The 24,977-nt window shown below is 47.3% G+C and overlaps 3 protein-coding genes and 1 non-coding gene across 4 annotated transcripts; all 4 read right to left on the bottom strand.

Annotated features, from left to right (window-relative positions):
* Positions 1 to 51: 51 nt before the first annotated feature.
* On the bottom strand, positions 52 to 12,712 carry CWC25 (CWC25 spliceosome associated protein homolog). The gene is made up of 10 exons (XM_036340481.1): positions 12,516 to 12,712; positions 10,395 to 10,567; positions 7,446 to 7,682; positions 6,741 to 6,810; positions 5,910 to 6,037; positions 5,197 to 5,260; positions 4,389 to 4,600; positions 3,635 to 3,733; positions 2,012 to 2,173; positions 52 to 1,525 (listed from the first exon to the last, which is right to left on the bottom strand). Exons 1-10 carry the CDS (start codon positions 12,531 to 12,533, stop codon positions 1,411 to 1,413), a joined length of 1,278 nt encoding a protein of 425 aa, XP_036196374.1. The 5' UTR covers positions 12,534 to 12,712; the 3' UTR covers positions 52 to 1,410.
* A 1,000-nt stretch (positions 12,713 to 13,712) lies between these two features.
* CUNH17orf98 (chromosome unknown C17orf98 homolog) lies at positions 13,713 to 16,678 on the bottom strand. The gene is made up of 3 exons (XM_036339534.1): positions 16,472 to 16,678; positions 14,720 to 14,819; positions 13,713 to 13,870 (listed from the first exon to the last, which is right to left on the bottom strand). Exons 1-3 carry the CDS (start codon positions 16,676 to 16,678, stop codon positions 13,713 to 13,715), a joined length of 465 nt encoding a protein of 154 aa, XP_036195427.1.
* A 2,483-nt stretch (positions 16,679 to 19,161) lies between these two features.
* On the bottom strand, positions 19,162 to 23,358 carry RPL23 (ribosomal protein L23). The gene is made up of 5 exons (XM_036341381.1): positions 23,242 to 23,358; positions 22,615 to 22,698; positions 22,189 to 22,317; positions 19,420 to 19,533; positions 19,162 to 19,296 (listed from the first exon to the last, which is right to left on the bottom strand). Exons 1-5 carry the CDS (start codon positions 23,252 to 23,254, stop codon positions 19,214 to 19,216), a joined length of 423 nt encoding a protein of 140 aa, XP_036197274.1. The 5' UTR covers positions 23,255 to 23,358; the 3' UTR covers positions 19,162 to 19,213.
* LOC118672553 lies at positions 22,449 to 22,584 on the bottom strand. Its single transcript, XR_004973117.1, has one exon. It is a non-coding gene; the product is annotated as a small nucleolar RNA SNORA21 (small nucleolar RNA).
* Positions 23,359 to 24,977: the final 1,619 nt, after the last annotated feature.

The following is a 24,977-nucleotide window of genomic DNA, read 5'->3' as shown; positions in this document are numbered from 1 at the left end:
GCTCTGAATGGAAGGAAATACGCAAATTTGCTTCTCAGCACATGGTAGCTCTTTAAGCAGTTACAAAAATAAATGTAGCCTTTATTACCAAGTAACATAAGATACATTATTAACCCTATCATAGGGGAAGAGGATGAAGTGATTAAATAAGTAACAAGTTTGTTACTTTCTCTCTGAAGACTAGGTTTTAAATATTACAGTGCCTTGTGTTGTAAGTGCTCAAAAATATAAATCCAAGTTTGTTTTAAGCAGAATTAGGAATTAGTAGAAAAGGAAGAGCTCAGCTAATGTGTGGGTCAAGAGTGCCTATGAAAGAGTTATGGGTCAAATGAGGGCTTGTGGTGAAAGAATAGAGAAGGGAAAGAAGACAGGAGATTGGAACCATAACTTTTTGGGTTTTTTAATAACTGACTAAAAAATAGTAGCAAACAGCTTCAGGAAATCTAGAATTATTGTGATAGGATTACTACATGATAAAAGGAAGCCATAAAATATAAACAGCTTCCATTTATTTTTTATTTTTTAAGAGCCAGGGGGCATACTGCCAATTTGGTCCTGACTCATAAAATCATTTGACTTCATCATTGCACTTCTCACATCAAAGACTCTAAGCACCCAGCCCCTCCTAAACTAGCTCAATTTGCAAAGGGGGGGAAAAAAGCTGAGCTGCTTTACTGTATTACTCAATATCAAGATACAATGTGGTTCCATTACATAGTAAAGTCACTTACCAAACAAGATATTCTCACAAAGCTAACATTTTTTAAAAAGCATGTTAAAAATTACCATTTGTGTGTGCATACACACACACACACACACACACACACACACACACAATACTTTTACAGTTAGTTTGAAAGATAGTCCAATGGTTCCAACAGTTCATTTAGGGATTTTAAAAATATTTTCCCCTTCCAGATTCTTTGTCACTCCCTTGGCTCTGCCCTAACCTGGTCTCACCCTGTCACCTACCTACTAAATCAAGTAAATGTCCATTTACCCCAGTGAGCACAATCTATCTCAGCGCCTGGAGAGTGAGGCTCCTAAAAGGACTGGTATATGCTGAGGTGGTAGAATAGGTGTTCACAAGTGGGAGGAAAGAGGCATAATATGAACCGCAACCACAGGAAGCAGCCCTCCAGAGTGGCAGGAGTGCTCACACCTAGATGGTCCAGTGCCCACCATTAAAAACAGTCAAAACCCACTCTGCACCCAGCAAAAGTTGCTGAGGGTCCCATACAGCAAGTTCGCAAAGGAAGTAGCTGTTTTAGGAGTCAACGGAGGAGAGTCACTTTGAACAGTGGTGGTTTGACGTCTGTGGAAGAAGTCACTTGAACTCTTATAAAGAGAATTTTTAAGGGTCAGCAGCCTCCCTGGAACATTCAGGAAAACCAGCAAGAGAGGATGGTTTCATCTTTTCATAAAGTTCTTCTCCAGGGCTACCGAGGTTCTCTGTAAAGAGTGGATATTCCGCTTCACCCGGTCCTCCAGGGAGGAGGTGGACGCACTCTCCAGCTTCATGCGGCTGGGGAGAGAAGACAGACGAATGTAAGTGACAAACATGTCAACTGGTCATCTAGCAAAATTAGAAGAAACAGGTTGCTAGCCACAAAACAGCTGTAAAAACACACCCTCTTTTAAGCCTCCATCTGGAACTCAGTTATTTAAACCAGATTCAAAGGGAAAATTTATGTTTTGGAAAATAGTCAAAGCCTCATTGGAAAAAGACTTCCTCAGCCATGAATTCTTATTTAAAAGGCAGGCCAAGGAGATTCAGTGAAAATACCAATTCCCTTCTCCTCCCCTCAAATTAAAAACATCCTGCTCTCTGGCCAGCTCTGGCCAGAAGCTAGGAGTGGTAACAAAGATGGTCTGGAGCCTGAGCTCCATGATCTCTCGACACAGACACAGGCACAGACACACTGGGAACACAAGGAATGAACCAGCTGCCCAACTGCCTTCTTGGGACCATCGCTACGAAAGCCACTGGGCAGGAAGAAGATGCACTCACTGGATGAACTTCCCGTCCCGAGAGTCCAGCTTCTCCAGCCTCTGCTCCCTCTCCTCATCCTTCGCGTGCTTCTTAAGGATGTTCAGCCTCTCTTCCTCCCGCCACTTGGCATTTTCCATCATTTCTTGCCGTTTTCGCTCAAGTTCCTCTGATGAGAGCTTTCTGTTGAACACAAACACCATCCCAACATGTCTACTTCTCTACTAACAAAAAAACCGGAACCACCTCGGGGAGAAGAGAAATCAGGTAGGACCTCAGGTTCTACACCTCCTGCTCTTTCCATAGACATGCCTAACCTACTGTCAAACTCAGGATGAGTTTCTTTCCTTCCAAATACCTTGCTTGGTCAGGCAGGAAGTTGCCAGTCAAAAATAAATCTTTTTAGCCCTAGATGGTTTTGCTCAGTGGATAAAACATCGGCCTGCAGACTGAAGGGTCCCGGGTTCCATTCCAGTCAAGGGCACATGCCAGGGTTGTGGGCTTGATCCCCAATAGGGTGAGCGCAGGAGGCAGCCAATCAATGATTCTCTCTCATCATTGATGTTTCTACCTCCCTTCTCCCTATCCCTTCCTCTCTGAAATCAATAAAAATATTTTTAAAAAGAAATAAACTTTTAAAAAAAGTTTCTGTTCCCTGGAAACTTAGAGAATCAGGCAATTAATAGTTAAAAGGGACCTAGGACCCACCTCTCTTCTAACAACACAGTGAATACAAGATGCTGTAGACTCTCGGTGGTTCTCAACGTTGGCTGCACATCAGAATCACCAGGGAGCTTTAAAAAAATGCTGATGTCTGGCCCTAGCTGGTTTGGCTCATGGATAAAGCATTGGCCCATAGATTAAAGGATCCCCGGTTCGATTCCGCTCAAGGACACATACCATAACTCAGTTGCAGGCTCGATCCCTGGCCCTGGTCAGGGCGTGTGCAGGAGGCAACCAATCGATGTCTCTCTCCCACACTGATTTTTTTTCTGTCTCTCTCCCCCTCCATTCCATTCTCTCTAAAAGTCAATGAAAAAATATCCTCTAGTGAGGATTAACAACAACAACAACAAAATACTAGTGTCTGGGCCCACACCCAGGGATTATGATGGGGTGTAGCTAGGTAATGGGAATTTTTTTTTAAGCTTCCCAAGTGATTTTAATGTGCAGCCAATTTGTAGGGGCAGTAAAAGGCAGTTAATAAAAGTTGCTCATTCATCTAAACTTCTACTAAGAGCAACTGCAACCCCTCGGGAGAGCCTTTCATGGGCACAGCCTCAGATCCCAGGGCTGCACGCCTATATTCTGTCTGACCCACTCCACACCCAACTCAAACACAGAGTCCTGTCTGCCCTCAGGAGAGTCCCCTGCTTCCCTTTCAGCTGATGCTCAAGTAAGGGACACGCTCTCAAGAAAAGCTTTTCTATGGAAATCTCTAATTTACAGATGTTGAGAGACAATTAGTTTGTCCCTTCAATGTGCCTCCCACTGTGAGGGGCAAACGTTTAAAAGCTGACAAGAAGAATGAAAAAAGCTGGTTGGGCAAAAAGGTGATAGAGATGGTCCGCTTTGCCCAGGTTTGGACCGCTCCTAGGCTCGGGCGTGCGGGGCTGGGGTTTATCTGCTGGGCTCCTGACTCACCGGGTGTATCCAGGGGCGTGCCGCCTTTGGTAGGCCTCTTTTTTAGGTGATGGGCTCCTAGTTCGGCCCCTCTCTCTCCTGTTTACCTTAGAGTTGTGCCTGTAACAGACACAGAGGGCAGAGAGGAGAAAAGTTTTTCAACACAAGGGCTTTTATCATGTTCCTAAACGATGGAAGAAAAGCTAACTGTGTTAGAATTATAATCCAAATAGAAGAGAACAGAGGGCAGAAGTGGAAGGAAAACAAAGGCATAAAGGTACCTAAGATTTGATATTAAACTTGCTCTAGAGATTCCAAATATATAAATACGTAGTTCTAGCCTGGCCAGCATGGCTCAGTGGTTGAGCATCGACCTATGAACCAAGAGGTTCACAATTCGATTCCCGGTCAGGGCACATGCCCAGGTTGTGGGCTCAATCCCCAGTGGGGGCATGCAGGAGGCAACCAATCAATGATTCTCTATCATCATTGATGGTTCTCTCTCTCTCTCTCTCTTTTTTCCTCTCTGAAATCAGTAAGAAATATATATATATATACTTAAAAAGTGGACTGCAACCACTTTAAAACATTTAAAAAAATATGTCATTCTAGGGGCCTGAGCTTTACATTGAGGTGAGGGGCAAATGATGTAAAGGGAGTAACAAAGCAAAGACATTTAGAAAAATTAATAAACAGATATCACCAAGAGCAAATCACCTGTTGTGACCAGCCCCCGGCACGCACAGGTTATTTCACAGCGAATTCCAAGACTCACGTTTTGCTTGGCCTTGGGGACCGTGACCTTCTGTCCGGGGATCGAGACCTCCGGTCCCGGGACCCTCCTTCTCTGGTGCTCTTCTTGCTGGCATGTCTGGGAGGTGACGGGGAGGAGCTCCTGGACCTGGAGTGATTCTTCCACCCATGCACTCCTTTTGGCTCAGCCATCAAAGGGCCCTGCAGACGCTGGCTATGGTCGGAGTCCCTGATCTGTATCATCAAGGAAAGGAAGAAAGGCTATTCCTAGGAAAATGCAGCACTCAGGAGAAAATGCAGTGAGACACGAAAATGGATGAGCACTGAGGTTCTGTAAGGAGACAACTGGGTAAACCAATCCCTTCACAGCGAAACTTAGGAAAGTTATCTTCAGAATTATTTAAAAGAGTGTACCCACCCAACCACCTAAACTCGCTTGGCTTTTCACGGCAGCCTAAGGAGGAGCAAGAGGCAGAGCACGGAGCACAGGGCCTAAAGTTAAACATACTGAGGGAAAAGAAGGAATCCAGAGGGATGTGCATTTGCTGAACATTACCAACCTGTACACTTAAAATATATGCATTTCATGTTTATTATTTGCAGAGGGATGGACAGCATGCCTAAACACTCCCCTGTGGTTTAGCCTCTCTGCTCAGAGGGCCCTCAGCTCAGGGCTAAGGCATGGGCCTGTTCCCCAGCAGCCCCAGTCTTGGCTGCTCAAACTCGCTCCTTCCCACGTTTGATTGGCTGCTAAAATGCTCTGTATCTAAAAGGCTGTCAAGTTGGCACATTCAACAGTCCCACTCCCTTTGCAAAGCCCACGTCCTTACCTGTAAACCATACCCAGGAACTTTGGGTAAAACAGAGGAAGAATTCACCATCTTCTTTTGAGACCTAAAAGATTAAAACACACACTCATTGAAAAAAAAAATGCAAAAAGGTCCAGTTTACATCTCTTGTGCTGAAATGTGCTTCCTGCTTCAATGGTGACCTTTCCCACCTCCCAGCTATGACTTGGGAGTGTGTCTCTCTATTTGGACTGTCTGTGCTGGAAGATGCATCAGCACAGTCATGTTTTTCCTGTAGAGAAAAAAGCAAAAACATGGACCAGCTTTTCAGCTCTGATGCCTGAACACATTCTCCTCTCACCTCGTGCTGCTATTCCAGGGACTAAGAGTGAGTCAGCAGTGACAATGCTGACTGCTCCCACAGAGAAGATATACAGAATGGGCCCAGATGGGTCCATTAAAGCATTAAAAAAAAAAGCCTACATAAAACTCGCTTCAGTCTCAGAGAAATCACCAGCTGAGATGAAAGTCATACCCAGGCTGTCTGACCGAAGACCCAAAGGGCTATGGGGTCACGCCAAGATCTCCAAGGAACTCTAGTGCTAGATGGCCAGCTCTGTGGGCACAGGGCCCGTGTATGAGTTCACCACTGAAACCTCAGGCCCTGGCAGTTCCCGGCATGGAGTAGGCGTTCAGTGTCTGTGGAATGAATGAGTGAATGAATCCATGAGGGAGGCCCGCCTCCACATGCTCACCTCCCCCAGTTGCGCTCATCCTCACTGCTGCAACGATCACTACTTGAGCTTCTGTGCTTATGTTTCTTGTGCTTCTTTTTCTTCTCCTTCTTTTTCTTCTTCTCCTTTTTTTCCAGACTCATTTGCAACTAGAAAATGCCCAGAACATATAACCACACAAGATGACTGAGACCCCTGTCAATCCTTCTGAGTGAACTGGGTTATGCACAAACTACCTAACTCCAAGCCTCTGGATCTACAGGGGGCCAGGACATTATCAGAGCAGCCCTGTCAACAGCGGGAGGGGCTTACCCCTGGTTGTACACAAATGCCCCCAGACTAGTGAACAGAATCTCTGGTGGGTGGGCTAGGAATCTGAGTTTTTAACCAGTCCCTGGAACCACTGCCTAGCACATCCATCTGTCAAAAGAATTCCAACTTCACTGAAAGCATGTGGGAACGGAAAGATCAATCTTTACATTTTCCCTGCCAACTGATCCAAGAAATAATCACATATGTCATGTGAATGCTGCATGGACCCTAGAAAGTCTGCCACCTGCTCTCCTGAACACACTGGATGATCATGCTTTCCACAGGCATAACCCAGACCCCTCTTTTTCTGGAACCATGCCATCACACGGTACTTTCCCAACCAAAAGACATAAAACAGAAAATCAAGCTTAATTAAGCTTGATAAATTGAGATTGCATAAAATCACCAGCAAAAGGTCTCTAAAAGACAAAAATTTTTAAAGCCAGTTTTCCTTCTCGTAAGGTAAGAGTAAATGGAGTGAAGTTCTCATGTTAATGTAGCTGAAAGATACTCCTGGTGCTCATTTGATGCACTACTTACCAATTCTTTGATTTTCTTCATTTTTACAGGATTATTCAATACCTCTCTTTTTTTCTCTTCTTCCTTCTTCCTAAAGAGAGAAAATTATAAAAATCATAACAACTTATTTTAGGAAGGAGATTAAGTCACTCATTCTACTCTCCACAATTCTATGTAGCAATCTTTTTTCGAAAGGCATGTAGGCAGGTCCTATGTTGAAATCTACATGATGGGGTGAAAGCCAGAAACCTCCCCAAACCTGCGTAAGGGGCTGAATATTGTGAGGAAAGTCCACGCTGGTTCCCTGTGGTGCAAGAGAGCTGGTGTGTTTCTTGTTGGGCTTCACACTCAAGGCTTCCCAAATAGTCTGGTAAACGGGGTCAGCCTGTGTGTCAATTGATGGCCGCGGATCTCCAAATTCCCAAGAAGCTACCCGTCTTCCTCACCTTGCTTCTCTCGCATTTTTTATTAAGGGACAACAGTAAATGAATAAATCTGTTCATCTGGTTTAGTCTGGTCTGGTCCACTTGCCAATCTCTTCCCATATGGCCTATACCAGGCACCCATAATGGAGCCTCCTTCCCAACATCAAGCAGCACAAATGGAGACAAATTCTTTTACATGATATATAAAAGCTAAGAGGAAACCAGCTGTGAAGCGAGAAGCTAAGTAACACTCTACTAAGCATCTCTGTAACAAAACCCCTTCCCAGCCCCTCCTCAGTACCTGATGATGAAGAGTGGGTCCTCGCGGATCTTGCTGGCCATGTCAAGGAGGGAGTTGGCACCCGAAGGGGCAAAGATAGAGCCTGGGAGGAGTCCTGTCTCAGAAGAACAGCCTGCCTCCTTCTCCTCCATCTTCTCAAAAACGTATTTGTCAATGGGGCGCCCCAGCAAGTACTCATCACGGTTCACCATCCCACCAGGACCCTGGTACATCCAGTCCAATTTTTCTTCTTTCTTCCTAGATCAAGAAAAAAGAAAAGAAAAGAAAATGTAGATACCTATACACAAAACCTGAACACAAAGGATAGATAACCATAGCTGGTCAGAGCAGGACTCATTCTACAGGCACCTAAGATGGGCTAAGCACAGTACTCCCCATGGCACACAGGGAGAAATGGTGCCTGCCAGCATGAAGCTTACCACTTAGCGAAGCTCACTTTCACCACCTAAAGCAATTTATGAGGAAACAATTTATGTTCCTCAGCCTGGGGCACAGATCTTTTGCCCAGGGCTTCTACATAAGCTTCTATATTGTCCTTTCATTTCTAGAATAATCTGAAACAATAAGCATATTCTGACAATCTCGTTACCAAGACCAATTTCAGTGACCACATATGCAGTTGTGTTCACTGTGTGTTTTGGTGCTCATTGGCACATTGGCACAAGCAGTGACACTACAGTTATGGAGACGGTGAAAAAAGACCAGAGATAACCTGATCACAAAATTATGCTTTCACGCCAAAAGAGGGGGGCAATTATGTCACAGTATCATGCCAAATAAATATTTCCCTATAGTCGGTGGTGAGAAAACTGAACCCTCATACAACAGACAATAAAGGCACGCTGAATTCATAAAAGCTTATGTTGAAGCAGCTAATACCCCACTCACACTGCAAGCAGCAACGTTTTTTCATCAAAACAGCATTATCTATAACATTAAATTGTTTTTTAAATATGATTATTTTGTGTGTTTGTTTTTGTTTAAGATTATATAACAACTATGAGCATAAAGAACGTCTTCTTGGTTACATCCTTGGACATTTTAAAAAATATTATTTTTACTGATTTCTGAGAGAGAGAAAGGGAGAGGGAGAGAGAGAAACATCAATGCAAGAGTGAAGCATTGATAGGTTGCCTCCCGCTTGCTCCCTACTGGGGATGGAGCCCACAACCTAGGCATGTGCCCTGACGAGAATCAAACCAGTAACCTTTTGGTGCATGGACAACACTCAACCAACTGAACCACACCGGCCAGGGCTTTTGGACATTTAATTTTTTATTTTAAATATATTTTTATTGATTTCAGAGAGGGAGAGAGAGAGAGAGAAAAAACATCAATGATGAGAGAGAATCATTGATTGGCTGTCTCCTGCACGCCCCACACTGGGATCAAGCCCGGAACCCAGGCATATGCCCTTGACTGGAATCGAACCCAGTACTCTTCAGTCCACAGACCAATGCTCTATCCACTGAGCTAAACCAGGTAGGGCCGGACATTTTTTTAAAATATACTTTTTTAAAAAAAATATATATATTTTATTGATTTTTTACAGAGAGGAAGGGAGAGAGATAGAGAGTCAGAAACATCGATGAGAGAGAAACATCGACCAGCCGCCTCCTGCACATACCCCACCGGGGATGTGCCCGCAACCCAGGTACATGCCCTTGACCGGAATCGAACCTGGGACCTTTCAGTCCGCAGGCTGACGCTCTATCCACTGAGCCAAACTGGTTTCAGCTAAAATATACTTTTTTAATATACTAGAACTGAACTATGGACCTCCTAGTTCATAGGTCAACGCTCAACCACTGAGCCACTCCAGCCGGGCTAATAAGAATAATTAATGCCCAACCAGTTTCATAATTCCATTTCCATGAACTGAAACTAGGTCTCACATGCACACAATCTTGAATGTCACAAATCCTCCTGTCATGAAATTATTAAGGAAAAGCCCTGTGTATCCAATGGGGGCGCATGCTACACACTACCCAGGAGACGTGCCCACGAGGACATAAACAAGAAAAATGATAGATGGCCCTAGCCGGTTAGGCTCAGTGGATAGAGCGCCAGCCTGTGGACGGAAGGGTCCTGGGTTCAATTCCGGTCAGGGGCACATGCCCTGGTTGCAGGCTCGATCTCCAGTAGGGGGTGTGCAGTAGGCAGCCAATCAATGATTCTCTCTCATCATTGATGTTTCTCTCTCTCTCCCTCTCCCTTCCTCTCTGAAATCAATAAAAATATATTTAAAAAAAAGAAAGAAAAGTGATAGATTACTCAATTTTAGTCTCCTGTGGCTTTTATTCAATTCTGATTTAGAAATGCCCCGCATATTTCATGATTTTAATTTTCCTCAGAACACATTTACTCCCACCTCCTTTCACAAGACGGGTAATTATTACCTGCTACTCCTATCCTCTTTACACAAGAGGAAACAAGCAGGGTAACATCGAGTGGGACTGTCCACAGTCACACAGCTTTTACTGACAGACACACTATCCACCTCCTTCCATGAGGCCTCACTGCCCCCCTAAAACGAGCCTTTCATACATAAACAAACAAAAAAACCAGGAGCGAGGCCTTGACACATACCAGAGGCAGGCAGCAGCCATCACCCTCAGCTGTGGGTACTTGCCAATCATCCACCATGAGTTTGGCCTGCACCAAGCCCTCCACATGTTATCTCAGTCCATCGTCCACAAACCTTGGAAACTGGGAACTCTCTCTCCTGGGTCTAGTGAGGTAACCAAGGCTCCCAAACTTGCCCCCAGTTACATGGTGAGGCTCGTCCATGCAAAGCCAGCCTCAGAACCCAGGTCAGTCTGACTCCAAAACCCCTTTTAATCAGCTATTGTGCAACAGCTGGATGCTGCACCTGTGGGCCAGTCCTGCCGTTCCCTACACACCAGGACACCCTCAGCCCCCCATGCCCACCCTCAGCCCCTGGCTTACTTGACAGCGCCAACATCCTCCGCGTAGCGCTGCATCTCCTCCCTGGCCCTCTCCTCCCGCAACTCCCGCTGAAGCTCCTCGATCTTCTTCCGCTCAGCCTCATGCTTCTGCTCAGCCTTCCACACTTTCTCCACATTTCGGAGTGTCTGCGGGTGCCAGCTCTTCTTCAGGTTCTGTGGTAATTGAAAGGAGGGAGAAACAATTCAGGGAGTGTATGGGTGGTAAACACAACTGGCCCTGCCTCACCCACCCCTCTGTACCCTAATCACACCAAGGCAGGCGTATGGAAGGTCAAGACTGTCTTTAACAATGACAAGGTTGGCACCCACAACCTCTCACACACCAGGGGGTTTTTGGTCAAGTGCATAAAGCTTCAGGATACAAAAGGCCCTTCCTGAATTCCCTTCTAATACTTTTAGCCTGAACTGCATATAAGTCTGACTTCCATTGGCTATGTCTGAAGTGAGGGTTGGTGATGACAATACAGGGGGAATGGGGCAAGGAGATGGAAAGGTATAGACTCTGTAAAGCAACATTCATTGTTATGAACACAGCCTTCTTTTTTCCTTCAGCTCATTTAACCTGCCTTACACTTGCATGGTTTACAACCCCATCTAGTACCTCTTCCAACCTTCCTTCCTAGGAATCTCCCCTTGGCTCTCACCTCCCCCCACCCTTCACCCTTCTCCTCTCCATCCTCCCCAAGAGCCACTGCTCTGGCCCAGCTTTCCCAATCAGGGAGAGTTTCCTGGAAGAAATGACATCTCAGAACAATTATAAATTAACCTGATAATGTAGAAATAGGGGAGGCAGGGGTAGGATTTCCAAACAGAACAGCACACACAGGTGAAGGCACAGTGGTGAGAAAGAATATAGCACAAACAGTTCACTGTGGCTGGAGATGGAGTGTAAGCTGATGGGGAGGCAATGTCTAGAGACATTTTTGGTTGCACAAGTGGGGGAGAAGGGTGGTACTAGTGGCTAGAAGCCAGGGATGCTGGTAAACATACTACAATGCACAGGAACACACACACACACACACACACACACACACACACACACAACAAAGAACTATCCAGCCTTGCATGTCAATAGCACTGAGGCTGGGAAACCCTGGATTAGAGCTTTCCTGTTCCACATGCAATTAGGTGGTGAGAGCCTGGGGCGGTGGGGGCTGAAGGGAGTTAATGGGGGGGAGGGGGAGGAGGACATATGTAATAGTTTCAACAATTTTTTTAAAATTTGCATTTTCCATTAAAAAGAAAAAGAGCTTTCCTGTCTCTAAATGCAGTTTTCCAAAGAACACACCAAATTCGAGGAACCTTGATGGAGTACTGGAACTCAGTAACATCTGACAAACTCTAACAGCTACTGGACAGGTGACTTAATTGATGTGCTGATTCGATCAGCTAAACTTCCAAGAGGTTAGCGTTTCCCTGATGTTGCACCATGCTCTGTGGGTCACTGCCCAATTTAAGGCCTCAGCCCTCTACAAATGAACTATTCTGCTTAAGAGCAATGGCCACTTAACGTATATTAAGTGCTAAAAATTCAGGAGAAAACTCTGACACTATAAATAAGAATGCAGCACTGAAGGAGAAACGGAAAAGGTGGGCATGAACATCCTTTCAGGCTTAAAATGGACCCCAGGACATGGCTCAAGAGAAAGAATGGGGCATAAGCCACGCCTACTACAGCCCAGGACGTCGCTCTGAACTCCTAGCTGAGAAAGACAGATCTGTGTCCCCAGACAAGACATACAAAATAATGCCTGCGGGACCCGTCCTCGAGACCTGCCTCCTTTCCTACCCATGATTTCAACCCTGGCCCCCGGGCCTTCCCCTGGACTCAGTTTCCAGCCGAGGGCCCCCCTAACACACACACAAACACCTGCCACCATTGGGGACACACCTGGCCCACCTCCCCAGGTCTCCGCTCAGTCCTTCCGTAGCCTTAGTGATCCGTCCCCTCTCCAGGGCTACAGCACGCCCCCCCCCCCCCCAACTTCACCCCGGTGAAAGCGAGGCTGCGTTGCCACGGTTACCCACTCCCACCAATTCCGTCCCGAGCCCAACCCTGTCTCCAGCCTCAGTCCTCCCGGCCGAGGCCTCCCTCACTTACCAGGTCTCCGCCCCCCATGATGGCGGAGACGTGTCCTCACTCCGTGGACCTGGAAGACTCAGGAAGGAGCGAGAGGAAACGCAGAGAAATAGTTCAGGTGCGACTGCCCCCGGTCTGTTCTCGGGGGCCACCGGCGGCCGCTTTCACAGCCGGATCTACATTCTACTTCCGGGAGGGCGTTCCAATACGGCGACGGCGTCGCGGGGTGATGACGTTGTTTACTCTGTGACGCTACGTAGCAGGAGCGTCACGTGGGCTGTTGCGGTTCGAGGCCCTCAGGTTGCGGCGTCCGCGGCCTCGTTTTGGGCCCTCGGGTTGGCACCACGTCTGCCATCGCGATGGGTGTGTTCAGACGCCGCTGCGGTAATCAGTTACGTGGCTAGTAGGCCTCGCCCAGCAGTTCGGTTGTCATGGCAGCGCGCCGCGGCGTCCCTCTCGGGGCTTCCATCGGTGTCTCGCGGGGTGGCCCCAGCGTGGACCAGGTCCGGTCGCCTCGCCCGGCACCTCCCCCACACACCCCGGTTTTCCAGACGGCTTTTCAAACCCGCACTCTCGGGCGGCGAGGTGGGGGATAGTCAATTGGGGGAAAAGGAGACATATGTAATACTTTAAAAAAATTAAATAAGGATTTTAAAAAAAACACACGCATTCTCCTCAAACCTGGACACAGCGCTGACTGCCTTAAATCAGATCTACTTTATGGAGGTTAAGTAGAAACAATCAAACCGAAATTCCATCGGCCGCCCTGCACCAAACCCTCGGAATGTACCAGCTTCCCCATTTCCTTTCCCTTAGTTTGTGTGGCCACCCTGCTTGCTCCATTCGTGGTGGAAACGGTAGCCAGCTCTGACCTAGCCCTGCAGATGTCTGGGGGAGAATTGTTGAGGGCTGGGTCGTGTGGTTCCTCCGTATCACACTGGCAAGGGAGGCCTGAGGGAGGCCTCGCAAGCCTGGCACTGGTTGGCATGGAGTGTAAAGGCACAAGCCTGAGATGCACTTTCTCCTCTCACCTCCTCTCCACTGGGGAGAAGAGCTGAGACTAGAGAAACTAGTCCCCCTCCCCCTGAAACTCGGGGAAGAAACAGCACACTTGGAGGCACAGATTTAAAACAATGTTTATGTAAAATGGTATTGGGAGTTCATCTAAGCATCTGTCATAGAAACTCAGTTCAAGGGGTATGAAAGGAAGAGCTGCTGTTAGGAGAGAGGGAGTCGGGTGACCTCTCCGAAAACAGATGGGCACTGGCGGAGGGCTGGGGTGTTCCTGCGGTAGCCAAACAGACCGTTGTACCCCCTGATCGTTTTCAGATCAGCATTGTAGTAGTCATGGCCGATCACCTGCTGGAAGGAATGCCCTGGCGGATGGAGAGAGAGGCCTGAGCCTGCAGGCAGCCCCCTCTTGCTTTCTCCACTTCCACTGGGATTTCCTAATACCAACCCAGCTACAGCTGCTGTGCTCCCCGTGTCTGGCGGAACCCTCCAACCTCAAATGTCTCAAGCCTCTTTACCGAAAAGCCAAGGGTTGGTGAAGTCAAGGAAACAGATGGCTACCTAGAAACCCAACCTCATACCAGGAGGAGTATGAGTAGCGTGCAGGAGGAGTCTGAATGGTACATGAGGGTCAGACATTTCTGGGCTTGGCCAAACTTGCCTTGCTCCTAGAACTGAGAAAATTCCATCCTTGCCCCTAACCCATCTGGAGAACACTGATGTGCTCAGTGTGGCCAAATGTTACAGAGGGTCACGTGACTATAGAGTGTGGCTACAGGGTGGTGGGATTGGGGCGGGAGGAGTGTCAGAAAAGTATCTGTCAACTCTCCCATTCCTGTAGCTGCTCAACTGTGCCTGTAAGATAAGCAGGAGACAGCCTGCCCAGGAGCAATGAGAGGGATAAAGGCTTTAGAGTTAGAAAAGTAGAATCCCAATCCTTGCTCAGCTCTTCTGAGCAAATCACTTTAACTCCCTCAGTCCTAGTTTCCCAGGTTGTAACATGGGGGTAGTGTGAGGGGGAAAAGCACCCGACATGCAGTAGGTGCTCAGTAACTACCTATGGGGAGTACTGTTTCAGCTTCTGCTCTTATCTAAGAAGAAAAGCTGGAGGATGCAGTCCTTGGCCCTCTTCTCCCCAAACAGGTCTCTCTACACCCACTTTCTCTCTCTGAACTGTGGGATGCACACCACTCTTCCTAGGTGGGACCACTTGCCTGCCCCTGCCCAGTTTCTCCTGTTGATGTATTTCTGTTCTTCCCCGAAGATGTGGAAATAATCCACTACCCAGCCGTCCCTTCCTGTACCTCCATGATCCTGAGAGTGAGGGAGAGAATACAGAAGACGGTTAGGGGAAAAAAAGGACTGTCAGCCCCCGTGCTGAGACATGCACAATGCGGCCCCTGTGGCTTGTGGGAAGGGGGTAGAGGTCACAGCCAGGGGTAAGAGGGCCAGAAAGATTAAAGATACTTATGATCTCTATTGCCTCTCAGGGAGAGGCTGTGCAGCTTGACCCTTAGGGGCCCAGTGTCTGCTGCCAGACAGTTTCCAATCCCAGCTCCGCCACTAACAAGCTGCGTGGCCGAGGCCGATGACACAGCTTTTCTGGACCCCAGTGTCCTCATCAGTAAAAGGAGGGTTGCTGTGAGATTTAAGTGAGATGTTTCAAATAAAGGGCCTGGCATAGTAAAGGTTCAATAAACCTTATCTTTTTTAAAAAAAACCTTTTCATTTAAATGAAAATAATACCTACCACAAATGGTGGTTGTGACAATTAAGCTACTTACAAAACGGAACAGAAAATTTCAAAAGTGTGTAAGCCATATTCTTTTCAAAGGCCTCCCCATATGACAGCTCCTTCTGTCATAAAAGCTATATGAGTAAACAGCAAGTACACACTCAAACATGGCATGCGCAGATGTGTGTCCGTATATACTTGTACTGAACATGCACGTGCACACACAAACACTTGGGATTCAAAAAAAAACCAAAAAAACCCTAGATTTGTTATGGAATAACCCCCATTAAGTCGTATTCATACCACTGTGACATATAGGCACCAATATTGGAGGCAAAAGGGGTGAAAACAATGGAACCAGCCCAATTAGTGTGGCTCAGTAGTTGGGTGTGGGCACATCAACCAGGAAGTCACAGTTCAATTCCCGGTCGGGGCATATGTCGGAATTGCGGGCTCGACCCCAAGTAGGGCGATCAATGTTTCTCTCTCAGCGATGTTTCTACCTCTCTATGCCTCTCCCGTCCTCTCTCTAAAATCAAGAAAAATATATGAACCATTAGCAAATAGCCTCAGAATCTTTGACCCCAGGGAAATAGTCTGCTGGGGAGGGGCAAACCCCGCCCTTTCCCCCCTTCGCCCCCCCCACCCCCCCCACCCCCCCACCCCGCCCACCAGGGAAAGGCCTGGGGAGAAGGGAGATCCAAGGAGGGTTGGGAGGTTTCAGCTCAAGGTTCCTTGGAGTGAGCCCCACTATAACTATGACGTCACCGAACAGAGGGTGTGGCACTTGGTGGGTCTTTGTCTTGTTCACTGAGGTCACAGAATTTCGAGCTTTTAGAGAATTTGCAGTGTGAGGTCACCCCAAAGGGCGGGTCCATGACGTCAAAAAGGACAATGAAATCGGTTTGGGAGAAGCGGACTTTGAGTCAGGTTTCCTAGGCTTGCAGAAACCCAAAATGAGATCCTTCTCAAGTACAGGGATAGAAGGTGATTCTGTGAGCCCAGGGAGCTCACGCTCAATACCTGTCATCACCTGGGCCAGGTCCGTGTGTGCATGAAGAAAACTGAGGTGTGTGTTGGCGGCGGGAGGAGGGGGTGCAGGGGGGGGAAGAGGGGGGAACCTCCCTGGTGGGCGGGCGCTGGAGTGAGCTGCCAGGATGTGGGAAATCAGTCCGCCACCAGGGACAACCCCTGCAGGCAAACAGTGGGGTGCTTTGGGGAGTTCCTATACCTGACCGGTTTTCTGCAAAATGGGCGGAATCACACGGCTCTTGAAGTACCGACGGGCGTGGTAGTCCTGCTGCGCATTGTAAGGCGGAATCGCAGACCAGACCTTGGGCTTCAAGTGCTCATAGTTGCGGGCCATGGTGCTCAGGGCTACCCCATCCAAGATAAAGCCCTTCTGCAACCGCAGAGGATACTCACCCAAGTGCACCATCCCGACCACCGCCCTCCAAGGACCCCTCTGGTGGGAGTGGGAGGGCCCAGGCAGAGGGCTCCCCCGCGCATTGTTACGTGGTCTCAGGACAGGACGCCTGCGACACAAACCCTATTGTCCCATCCAACCGGGTGGGCGCTTAGAGCTGCGGGGGAAGTTGCTTGCTTGGCCCAGCGGGATGAGCCGGAGGCGGCCATGCCCGAGACTGAAGGGGAAAAGGGATTACTGAATGCGTGCCTTGTGAGTGCGGTCGGGCCCAGCTTCCCGCTTTCCTTTAAGAACAAGGTTCTGTTCCCACCTTATACGCATTTTCCCAACTCAGTTCTGTTGAAAATCATGTGCCCAGATGGATCAGAAAGAGTTCAAATAGCATCTACTTCCAACTCTTACAGAATTGAAAGTTGAAGCTAAATTCATTTACTGGTGGACCCAGAACCAGAATTCAGTCTCCTGACTTCTAGTTAAGTGCACTTAAAGCACTTCCTCCCTCCCCACCCAATTCTTCCCATCAGTATTTCTCTTCCTGTCAGCGCTCCCCCCCCCCCCCCCGCAAAAAAAACAGGTTGACATATTGCCATACTTTTTCCTCTGGCTAACTTAATGTATATGATAGGATACAGCAAAACCTAAACAATGATTTTCTTTAGTTATGGCTTCAGGTACTTACTTCCCAAATTTTCCCCTTAAATCCATATAGGTGCTTATATATCAAAGCACCCTATACGGACTGCTCACACCAGCTCTGAGGTGCTATTCATCCTTTCACGGGCTGAAGGAGGGATTATTTTACTATTAACATTTTTTAATAAATATATTTTTATTGTTTCAGAGAGGGAGAGAGATGGAAGCATCAATGATGAAAATCATTGATCGGCTACCTCCTGCACACCCACACTGGGGATCAAGCCCACAATCTGGGCATGTGCCCTGATCAGGATTCAAACCGTGACCTCCTGGTTCATAGGTCCACACTCAACCACCGAGCCATGCCTGCAGTAGGATTCCTTTTCAATAAAGGACCTGGTGGCTTGTCACAGATTTGAAGTTCACCAGGCTGGAGAATGCAGTAGCAGAAAGTCTATTTTAGAGACTTCAATATTCCTGAAACCAAGGCTCAGTTTAAACAGAGCAGTGGTTCTTAGTCTTGGCTACACCTTGGGAATCTGGGCAGCTTTTAAAAGTACTGATGCTACCTCCAGTCTGGCTTAATTGGTCTGGGATATGGCCTGGCCACATTAAAAAAAATTCCTCCCGTTGAAAACCACTGCTCTCTAGTCCTGGTACATTCCATCCCTCATCTTGGACGAAAGGTAGTCATCTCAAGTGACTGAGCTAGGCAGGGTCTTCATGTACTCTAAGCTTCAGCCTTACATTATACCCAACTTAAAGGTAACATTTAAGGCAGAGTATTTTCATATACTAGATATATATGAGGCTGCATTATTAATCCAAACCAGCAAAGTGTTCTTTCTCCGTACCCTAAATATGTCACCTAATTCAGTTTGGAAAGAAAAGCTACAATAGAAGTCAATACCTTCAGGCACAACTTGCCAGGATTTATGCCTATTGTGCTGACACAATTATATCCTCTCCTTTTATTCTCAAAACAGAGGTTGGCATATATATGGCCATCCTGTCAAAACATGGCAGCCCTAGCTGGTGTGGCTCAGTGGATAGAGCATTAGCCTGCAGACTGAAAGGTCCCAGGTTTGATTCCACTCAAGGGTACATGCTGGGTTGTGGGCTTGACCCCCAGTAGAGGGTGTGCAGGAGGCAGCTGATCAGTTTCTCTCCCTTCCTCTCTGATATCAATAATGATGTTAAAAAAAGATGTTATGGCAAAAACTGCTGCAGATATGAATCATCTACAAGAGGCATGGCATTTACCATGTGTTAGGCTTTACAAATATCCTGGTTTACATGCAAATCTCCAAGAAAACCTGTCAATGCAAGTGTGCATACAAGTGTGTACATGGTTCCTACTGACATCACCCCTTGGGCTCCATAAGCATGTCTAGGATCTGAGCAGTCACTCTACCTATCTATAATAATCGAAGCATAATATGCTAATTAGATGAGACATCCGGAAGGACAAAGCCAACTTCCCCACTGGTCCCAGAGGGAAGCCGGTGCTGGCAGCCAGGGGAAGGAAAGCTTATTCTTGCTCGAATTTCAGGCATCAGGCCTCTAGTCTTGAATATCTTTCTCACTGCACAGTAGTTTTCTGGGGTATCCTATCATCAAGCAGTACCTGCCACTTATTTATGGACTCCAAACCCAAATATCTAGTGTGTTTTTTAATAGCAGAAATTGGGATGTTGCAAAAGTTCTGTACACTCACCACAGTGCAAAGACTATCTTTTTTTTTTTTTTTTTTTAACATACATCCATGGAAAGTTTGCGGAGTAGTTTGTTTTACAAAAGAGGGGAGAGTTACATGGTGTCAAGAAGAGTGCCATGTAGAAAGGAAGAGAAGGCAAGCATTTCATGTCATCAATTTTTAATGGGTTTTTCCTTTACAAATACACCAGAGAATCATGCAATGCTGCCAGCATTGGATGCAATCCTGGGCCACAAGTCTGCACACTCTTTTGCAACTGGTCCTGTGATGGCAGAACCTGCATAAAAGAAGAAAGGTGTCAGGTAAGATCAGAGGGTCCCTCCTTTGCCTGTGCTCCTAGACCCAAGAATGAAATCACCCAATCTCAAAGATCTAAGGAACAATGTGGGTCCTTTCTTACCTTTCATTTCCCCTTTATTGTTTACTATAACCCCTGCATTATCCTCAAAATAAAGAAACACGCCATCTTTTCTCCGGTATGACTTTCGTTGTCGAATTACCACCGCTGGATGTACTGAGGAGGAAAAAGGACAGCAGCCATTAATCTCTCAGGTCAGGTCTCAATGCCACCATAAGAAAGCAGTTTACACATCGTCTAGTTCCCCAACATTCCCCACTTGGACAGATGTATGAGGAAGCTTGCTAAACACTTCCTATACTTTTTCCCATTTCACCCAATGGGTGGATACTGTCAAGATCCTAGTATCATAGAAGAGGGAATAGCCTGTCCGCCCCCCACACTCCAGACTGAACACGTGGAGAGGCCAAACTGTTAATTCATTAGGCAATATTCCAACCAGTACATACCTTGATCTAAAAATTACTGCATCCAAGAATTTGTTGGAATTAAGTACGTTCCATACCTTAGGTTTTCCAAATACAAACTCGTATGTTTATTGTACAAAAATGAGGCCTTCATATTTCATAGTTCCTCAAGGCTAGACATAGTCTAGGTAATTTTTTTTAAAAACCTGCACAAAAAGTTCATTATCACTACCCACCCAACTATTAAATGGCCTGACCACATGGTATATTACACCAAATCCTTTAAAGACAACTATTCCAAATGTTTTTTCTCAGCACAGGCGCTCTTCATGGCAGGACAGCATGATCTTAATGAAATCCTTGTAAAGCATCCTTGGAAGCACCAGCCTGTCGTTTCCAAATTCAACAAATGCAATGCCATGCCTCTCAGGCACCAAACATACTTCCTTGAAACCAAGTAACCAATTAAACAGCATAGATAACATCTCATTAGTCTCTTTGGCTAAATTATTAAGGAATAAAATATAGTTTGGAGGGTAATCAGGGACCCGAGTGAGAGCTTGATGTTGCATTTCCTTGGGTATTAGCTGAATTTGGTTTTCCCTGACCAGGCCTTTTCTTTGCAGTCACTGCTATCTGTTTCAGTTTGGGCTTTTTTCTTCTTTGTCAGCAAAAGTACCATGCATTTTTGGTATTTTATCAGAATCTGTTTTTGCATGCTGGATTCGATTTGCATTGGCATTCCTGTAACTCTCAAGATATTCCAGTTATTTAAACATAGTAAGGTGCCCTAGCCAGTTTGGTTCAACGGATAGAGCGGCAGCCAGCAGGCGGAAAAGTCTCAGGTTCGATTCCAGTCAAGGGCCCAGGTTGTATGCTGGATCCCCAGTAGGCAGCATGCAGGAGGCAACCGATCAATGATTATCACTCGTCATTGATGTTTGTATCTCTCCCTTCCTCTCTGAAATCAATAAAGACACACACACACACATACACACCACACACGGTCAGGGAACCTGACAATCCTTGAGTCAAGTTCTATGGACATAGACAGCCTCTTGTCCTTAACAAGAATACACAGAGCGACAGGCAAATAGTATTTACTGAGTACCACCTGTTGGACCCTGATCTACTTATAACCCATTTACATTATCACAGGTGAACCTACAGATCTAACCTAGGATCCTGGACTTCCAGTCTTGCCCCTTTCCACACTTCTGCATTACATGCTAAGTCTAAGGTGAGACATATTTGATTAGCAGAAATAAGGACCAAAGAGGACATTAACAGAGTGGAAAACGCACAACTATTTTTGGAACCATGCAGTGTTCTGTTCTCTGGTCTGTCCCAATACTGAGTGAGACCCACAGCACATCCTGCTGCCATCTCACCCACAGCCATGGCCAATTGCTCTGCCCTTCCCTGACAGCCCCCCAGGCCACACATCAGACCCAGCAAGTGTTCTAAAAGGGAAGCCTGTCCACCCCAATCCACACATTGATTAATTCATATACCTCACAGGAAAACTTCTGGGAAAGGCAGCTCCCTGTTTTAGTTTCTATCAGAAGAAATTCAGAAGCAACCACAAACGTTACATCTCATCTAAAAAAAGAACCTGTCTTAAAGAATGAGAAATACCATGTGATACTCCTACCTACAAAGTGCTAGGGAACAGGCCCAATGCTCTATACAACAGGGGTCTTCAAACTACGGCCCGCGGGCCACATGCAAATACAAATATTGTATTTGTTCCCGTTTTGTTTTTTTACTTCAAATTAAGATATGTGCAGTGTGCATAGGAATTTGTTCATAGTTTTTTTAAACTATAGTTCGGCCCTCCAACGGTCTGAGGGACAGTGAACTGGCCCCCTGTTTAAAAAGTTTGAGGACCCTTGCTCTACACGCTCAGCACCTTGCCTGACTGTGCCCACTTGAGGAAGTACCACCATCCCCTTTGAAATCAGCAGTTCCAGAAAAGGGAACCTGCCTGAGGACAGGCCAGGTCCTAAGGCTGTGATCTCACCTGGGTGAACTCCAAACCAGCATCAAAAACAAGTATTTACTCAGTACCTCCATACCCACCTGTAGCCCAGGGAGTCAGCAATGAACTCAAGACCTTAAGAGACAACCACATGTCACACACTTAGGGGCTTTTGTTTCCATGTGTGTAGGTAGGCGAGGTGGCCTATAATTACCAGCTGAACTTGCTGGGGGAAATGGCAGAGTAAATATTTGGGGGATGGAGCCCCTAGTGTACATGGGAAGTCAATGAAGAACTTAGAATATTGACCTCACATTGCCTCTCTAAGGAAATCAAGCTTTAAGAGGCCTGGAGAACGGTAAAATTACTCGGTCAAGGGAGAAGTCTCCGGCTGTCCAACAAGCAATGAGGGCTCTCACTCACCCTTCTTTCTGAGCTCCGGTTTGCCTTTTTTGACTGTGGCCATCACCATGTCACCCACACCGGCGGCAGGAAGTCTGTTCAGTCGTCCCTTGATCCCCTTCACGGAGATTATATACAGATTTTTGGCTCCTAGAAAGGAGTGTAAGCAGAAGTGATGTTTTTCTGAGGGTCTATTAGGCAGCTCGGCCGTGGTAACGTTTCCCCCAACCCTTCCAAAGCCTCCCCCGCCCGCCACACTCACCCCCACCCCAAGGCGGACACCTTGTCACACCACCGATTGAAGCAAAGCAACACAACACGCTGCCGCTTCACCCAAAAGCGGTGTCTTTTCTTTGCCCTTTCTTGACGGCTCAGTGGGTCATCAGCAAGAGGCCCAACGAGTGCTTTTAAAAGGGGCAGGTGCGCAGGCGCAGCCGCAGGTCTCACCGGTGTTGTCAGCACAGTTGATCACGGCTCCTACCGGAAGACCCAGGGAAATCCGGAACTTCGCCCCGGAGGACCCGCCGCGTCCTGTGGGTGAAACAGCAGAGCGCTCGCCGTCCGGCCATGGCTCGGAGTCCCCTTCATTCTCAGGCTTTCAATTCATGCGCATATGCACGGACTCGCTCCCTTCCCATGTGCCAACCAGTCCTCGGGGCAAATAGCCAACTCCTCCCTACAACCACCTTTACGTTCAGATTAAGGGGCCTGTACGACTCAAGTCTCGCTCCGACTTTTGCACCACGGCGTTCTCCCTGCAAAGCGGGGGAGCGCGCAAGTCCCCCCCTCTCGGGCCTAAGTCAACCGGGATTCAACCCCATTCCCGCAGCGCTGGGCGCGCAGCGAGCACGCGGGGTGCGGTCCGGCATCATGTCCGAATCCCGCAGCTCAACTCTCCGGGCCCCCCGACCGCCACTTTCGGGGGCCCAGCCAGTACTCTCGCGGGGCCCCTCCTCACCCTCTCCGGCTCGGACGAGAGCAAAGCGCCCCAGCTGCCCATGGCCGCCGCTCCCGGCGAGGCCAGCAGCCACCACGCAGCAGATGGAGAGGGATCACCCAGGGCCAAAACCTCACCTCTCTTCGACATCTTGGACGCCGGAAAGGGATGGAAAGGAAGTGCTCACAAAGGATGCTGGGATATGAGCCTTTGCGCCCCGCCCACGATCGTCACGTGGTCCGGAGTTTGCTCAGCCCGCCCCTTCCCCCAGCGCGACGTGTATGACGTAATAAACCCTGGAAGTGGGCGGTTACGGGGTTGAGGGCTGCGGAAGCGAATGAAACCTAGAGTCTCCCCTCCACGAGTTCGGAAGTAGTTGAGAACACGGAAACGTTGGTTTGTTAATTTACCCAACCACCTGTTTTTGAGCACTTAGTGCCAGGGACCTGGCTGGATACTACGTTCTGAAATGGTTAAAACATCTGTGCTGTGCAGGGGCCCCCAAAGATCAGGGTGTGGGAGGGCTAGGGGAAAACGCTGAATGGGTTCATTAGGCTGTGATATAATTGAGAAGTGCCATTCTAGCACCACAGATCATTACAACTATAGGTGTGCCTGGCCCCATGCCCATCTTGCTTTATTAATTACCCCTTTCACAGCTTCAGCCTCCTCCATTCTCCTGGTTTCTTTCTGTCAATACTACATTCCTTTAAATATTGAGTGCCCACTTTATGCCAGATACTGTCCTGGGCATACACTAGACTACATCAGAGGACAAAACAGATCAACATTCTTGCCCTTACGGAGCTCACTGCTGGGTGGTGGTGAAGATGGATATTAGACACTGAACAATCTATCTATATATAGAAATCTCTATATATAAAAGGCTAATATGCAAAGTGTCCTCTTGGGAGTTCCACGGGGAGACGGAAGTTTGATTGCTCACTATGATGTGTATTGACCACCAGGGGGCGGCACAGAACGAAGGAAGGCCACAGCGGGCAGCCAGATCACCCTCCAGGCCTAGGGACCCTACCCATGCATGAATTTTGTGCACCGGCCTCTAGTAGATATAATAATTGCAATATGTAGTTAGATGATGTTAAGTAGTATGAAAAAGAGAAAAGCAGAACAAGGTAAGCGACATCAGGAAGTGGGAGGAGGGGTAGCTTGCAATTTAAAATAGAATGGTTAGCCGAAACCGGCTTGGCTCAGTGGATAGAGCGTCGGCCTGCGGACTGAGGGGTCCCAGGTTCGATTCCGGTCGGGGGCATGTACCTGGGTTGTGGGCACCTCCCCAGTAGGAGATGTGCAGGAGGCGGCTGATGGATGTTTCTCTCTCATCGATGTTTCTAACTCTCTGTCTCTCTCCCTTCCTCTCTGTAAAAAATCAATAAAATATATTTTTAAAAAAATAATAATAAAAAAATAAAATAAAATAAAATAGAATGGTTAGTGTGGGCTTCATGGAAGGAGTTGACATTTAGAGCAAAGACTTTAAGATAAGTGAGTTAGTAATACCAATGTCCAGGGAGGAGCAGTCCAGAGCAGCGGTCGCCAACCTTTCGGACCTCACGGACCACCAATGGTCCTCGGACCACTGGTTGGCGACTACTGGTCTAGACCAGGGGTGGGCAAACTTTTTGACTCGAGGGCCACAATGGGTTCTTAAACTGGACCGGAGGGCCGGAACAAAAGCATGGATGGAGTGTTTGTGTGAACTAATATAAATTCAAAGTAAACATCATTACATAAAAGGGTACAGTCTTTTTTTAAATTTTTTTAGTTTTATTCATTTGAAACGGGCCGTAGTTTGCCCACAGCTGGTCTAGAGTCATCAGCTAATAAAAAGCCCTAAGGCAGGAGTGTGCCT

This window comes from Myotis myotis, unplaced genomic scaffold (genome assembly GCF_014108235.1).
Source record: "Myotis myotis isolate mMyoMyo1 unplaced genomic scaffold, mMyoMyo1.p scaffold_m19_p_17, whole genome shotgun sequence".
NCBI classification, from domain to species: Eukaryota; Metazoa; Chordata; class Mammalia; order Chiroptera; family Vespertilionidae; genus Myotis; species Myotis myotis.
The sequence above is the reverse complement of the archived record's forward strand: the minus strand, read 5'-3'. Positions and strand labels throughout refer to the sequence as shown.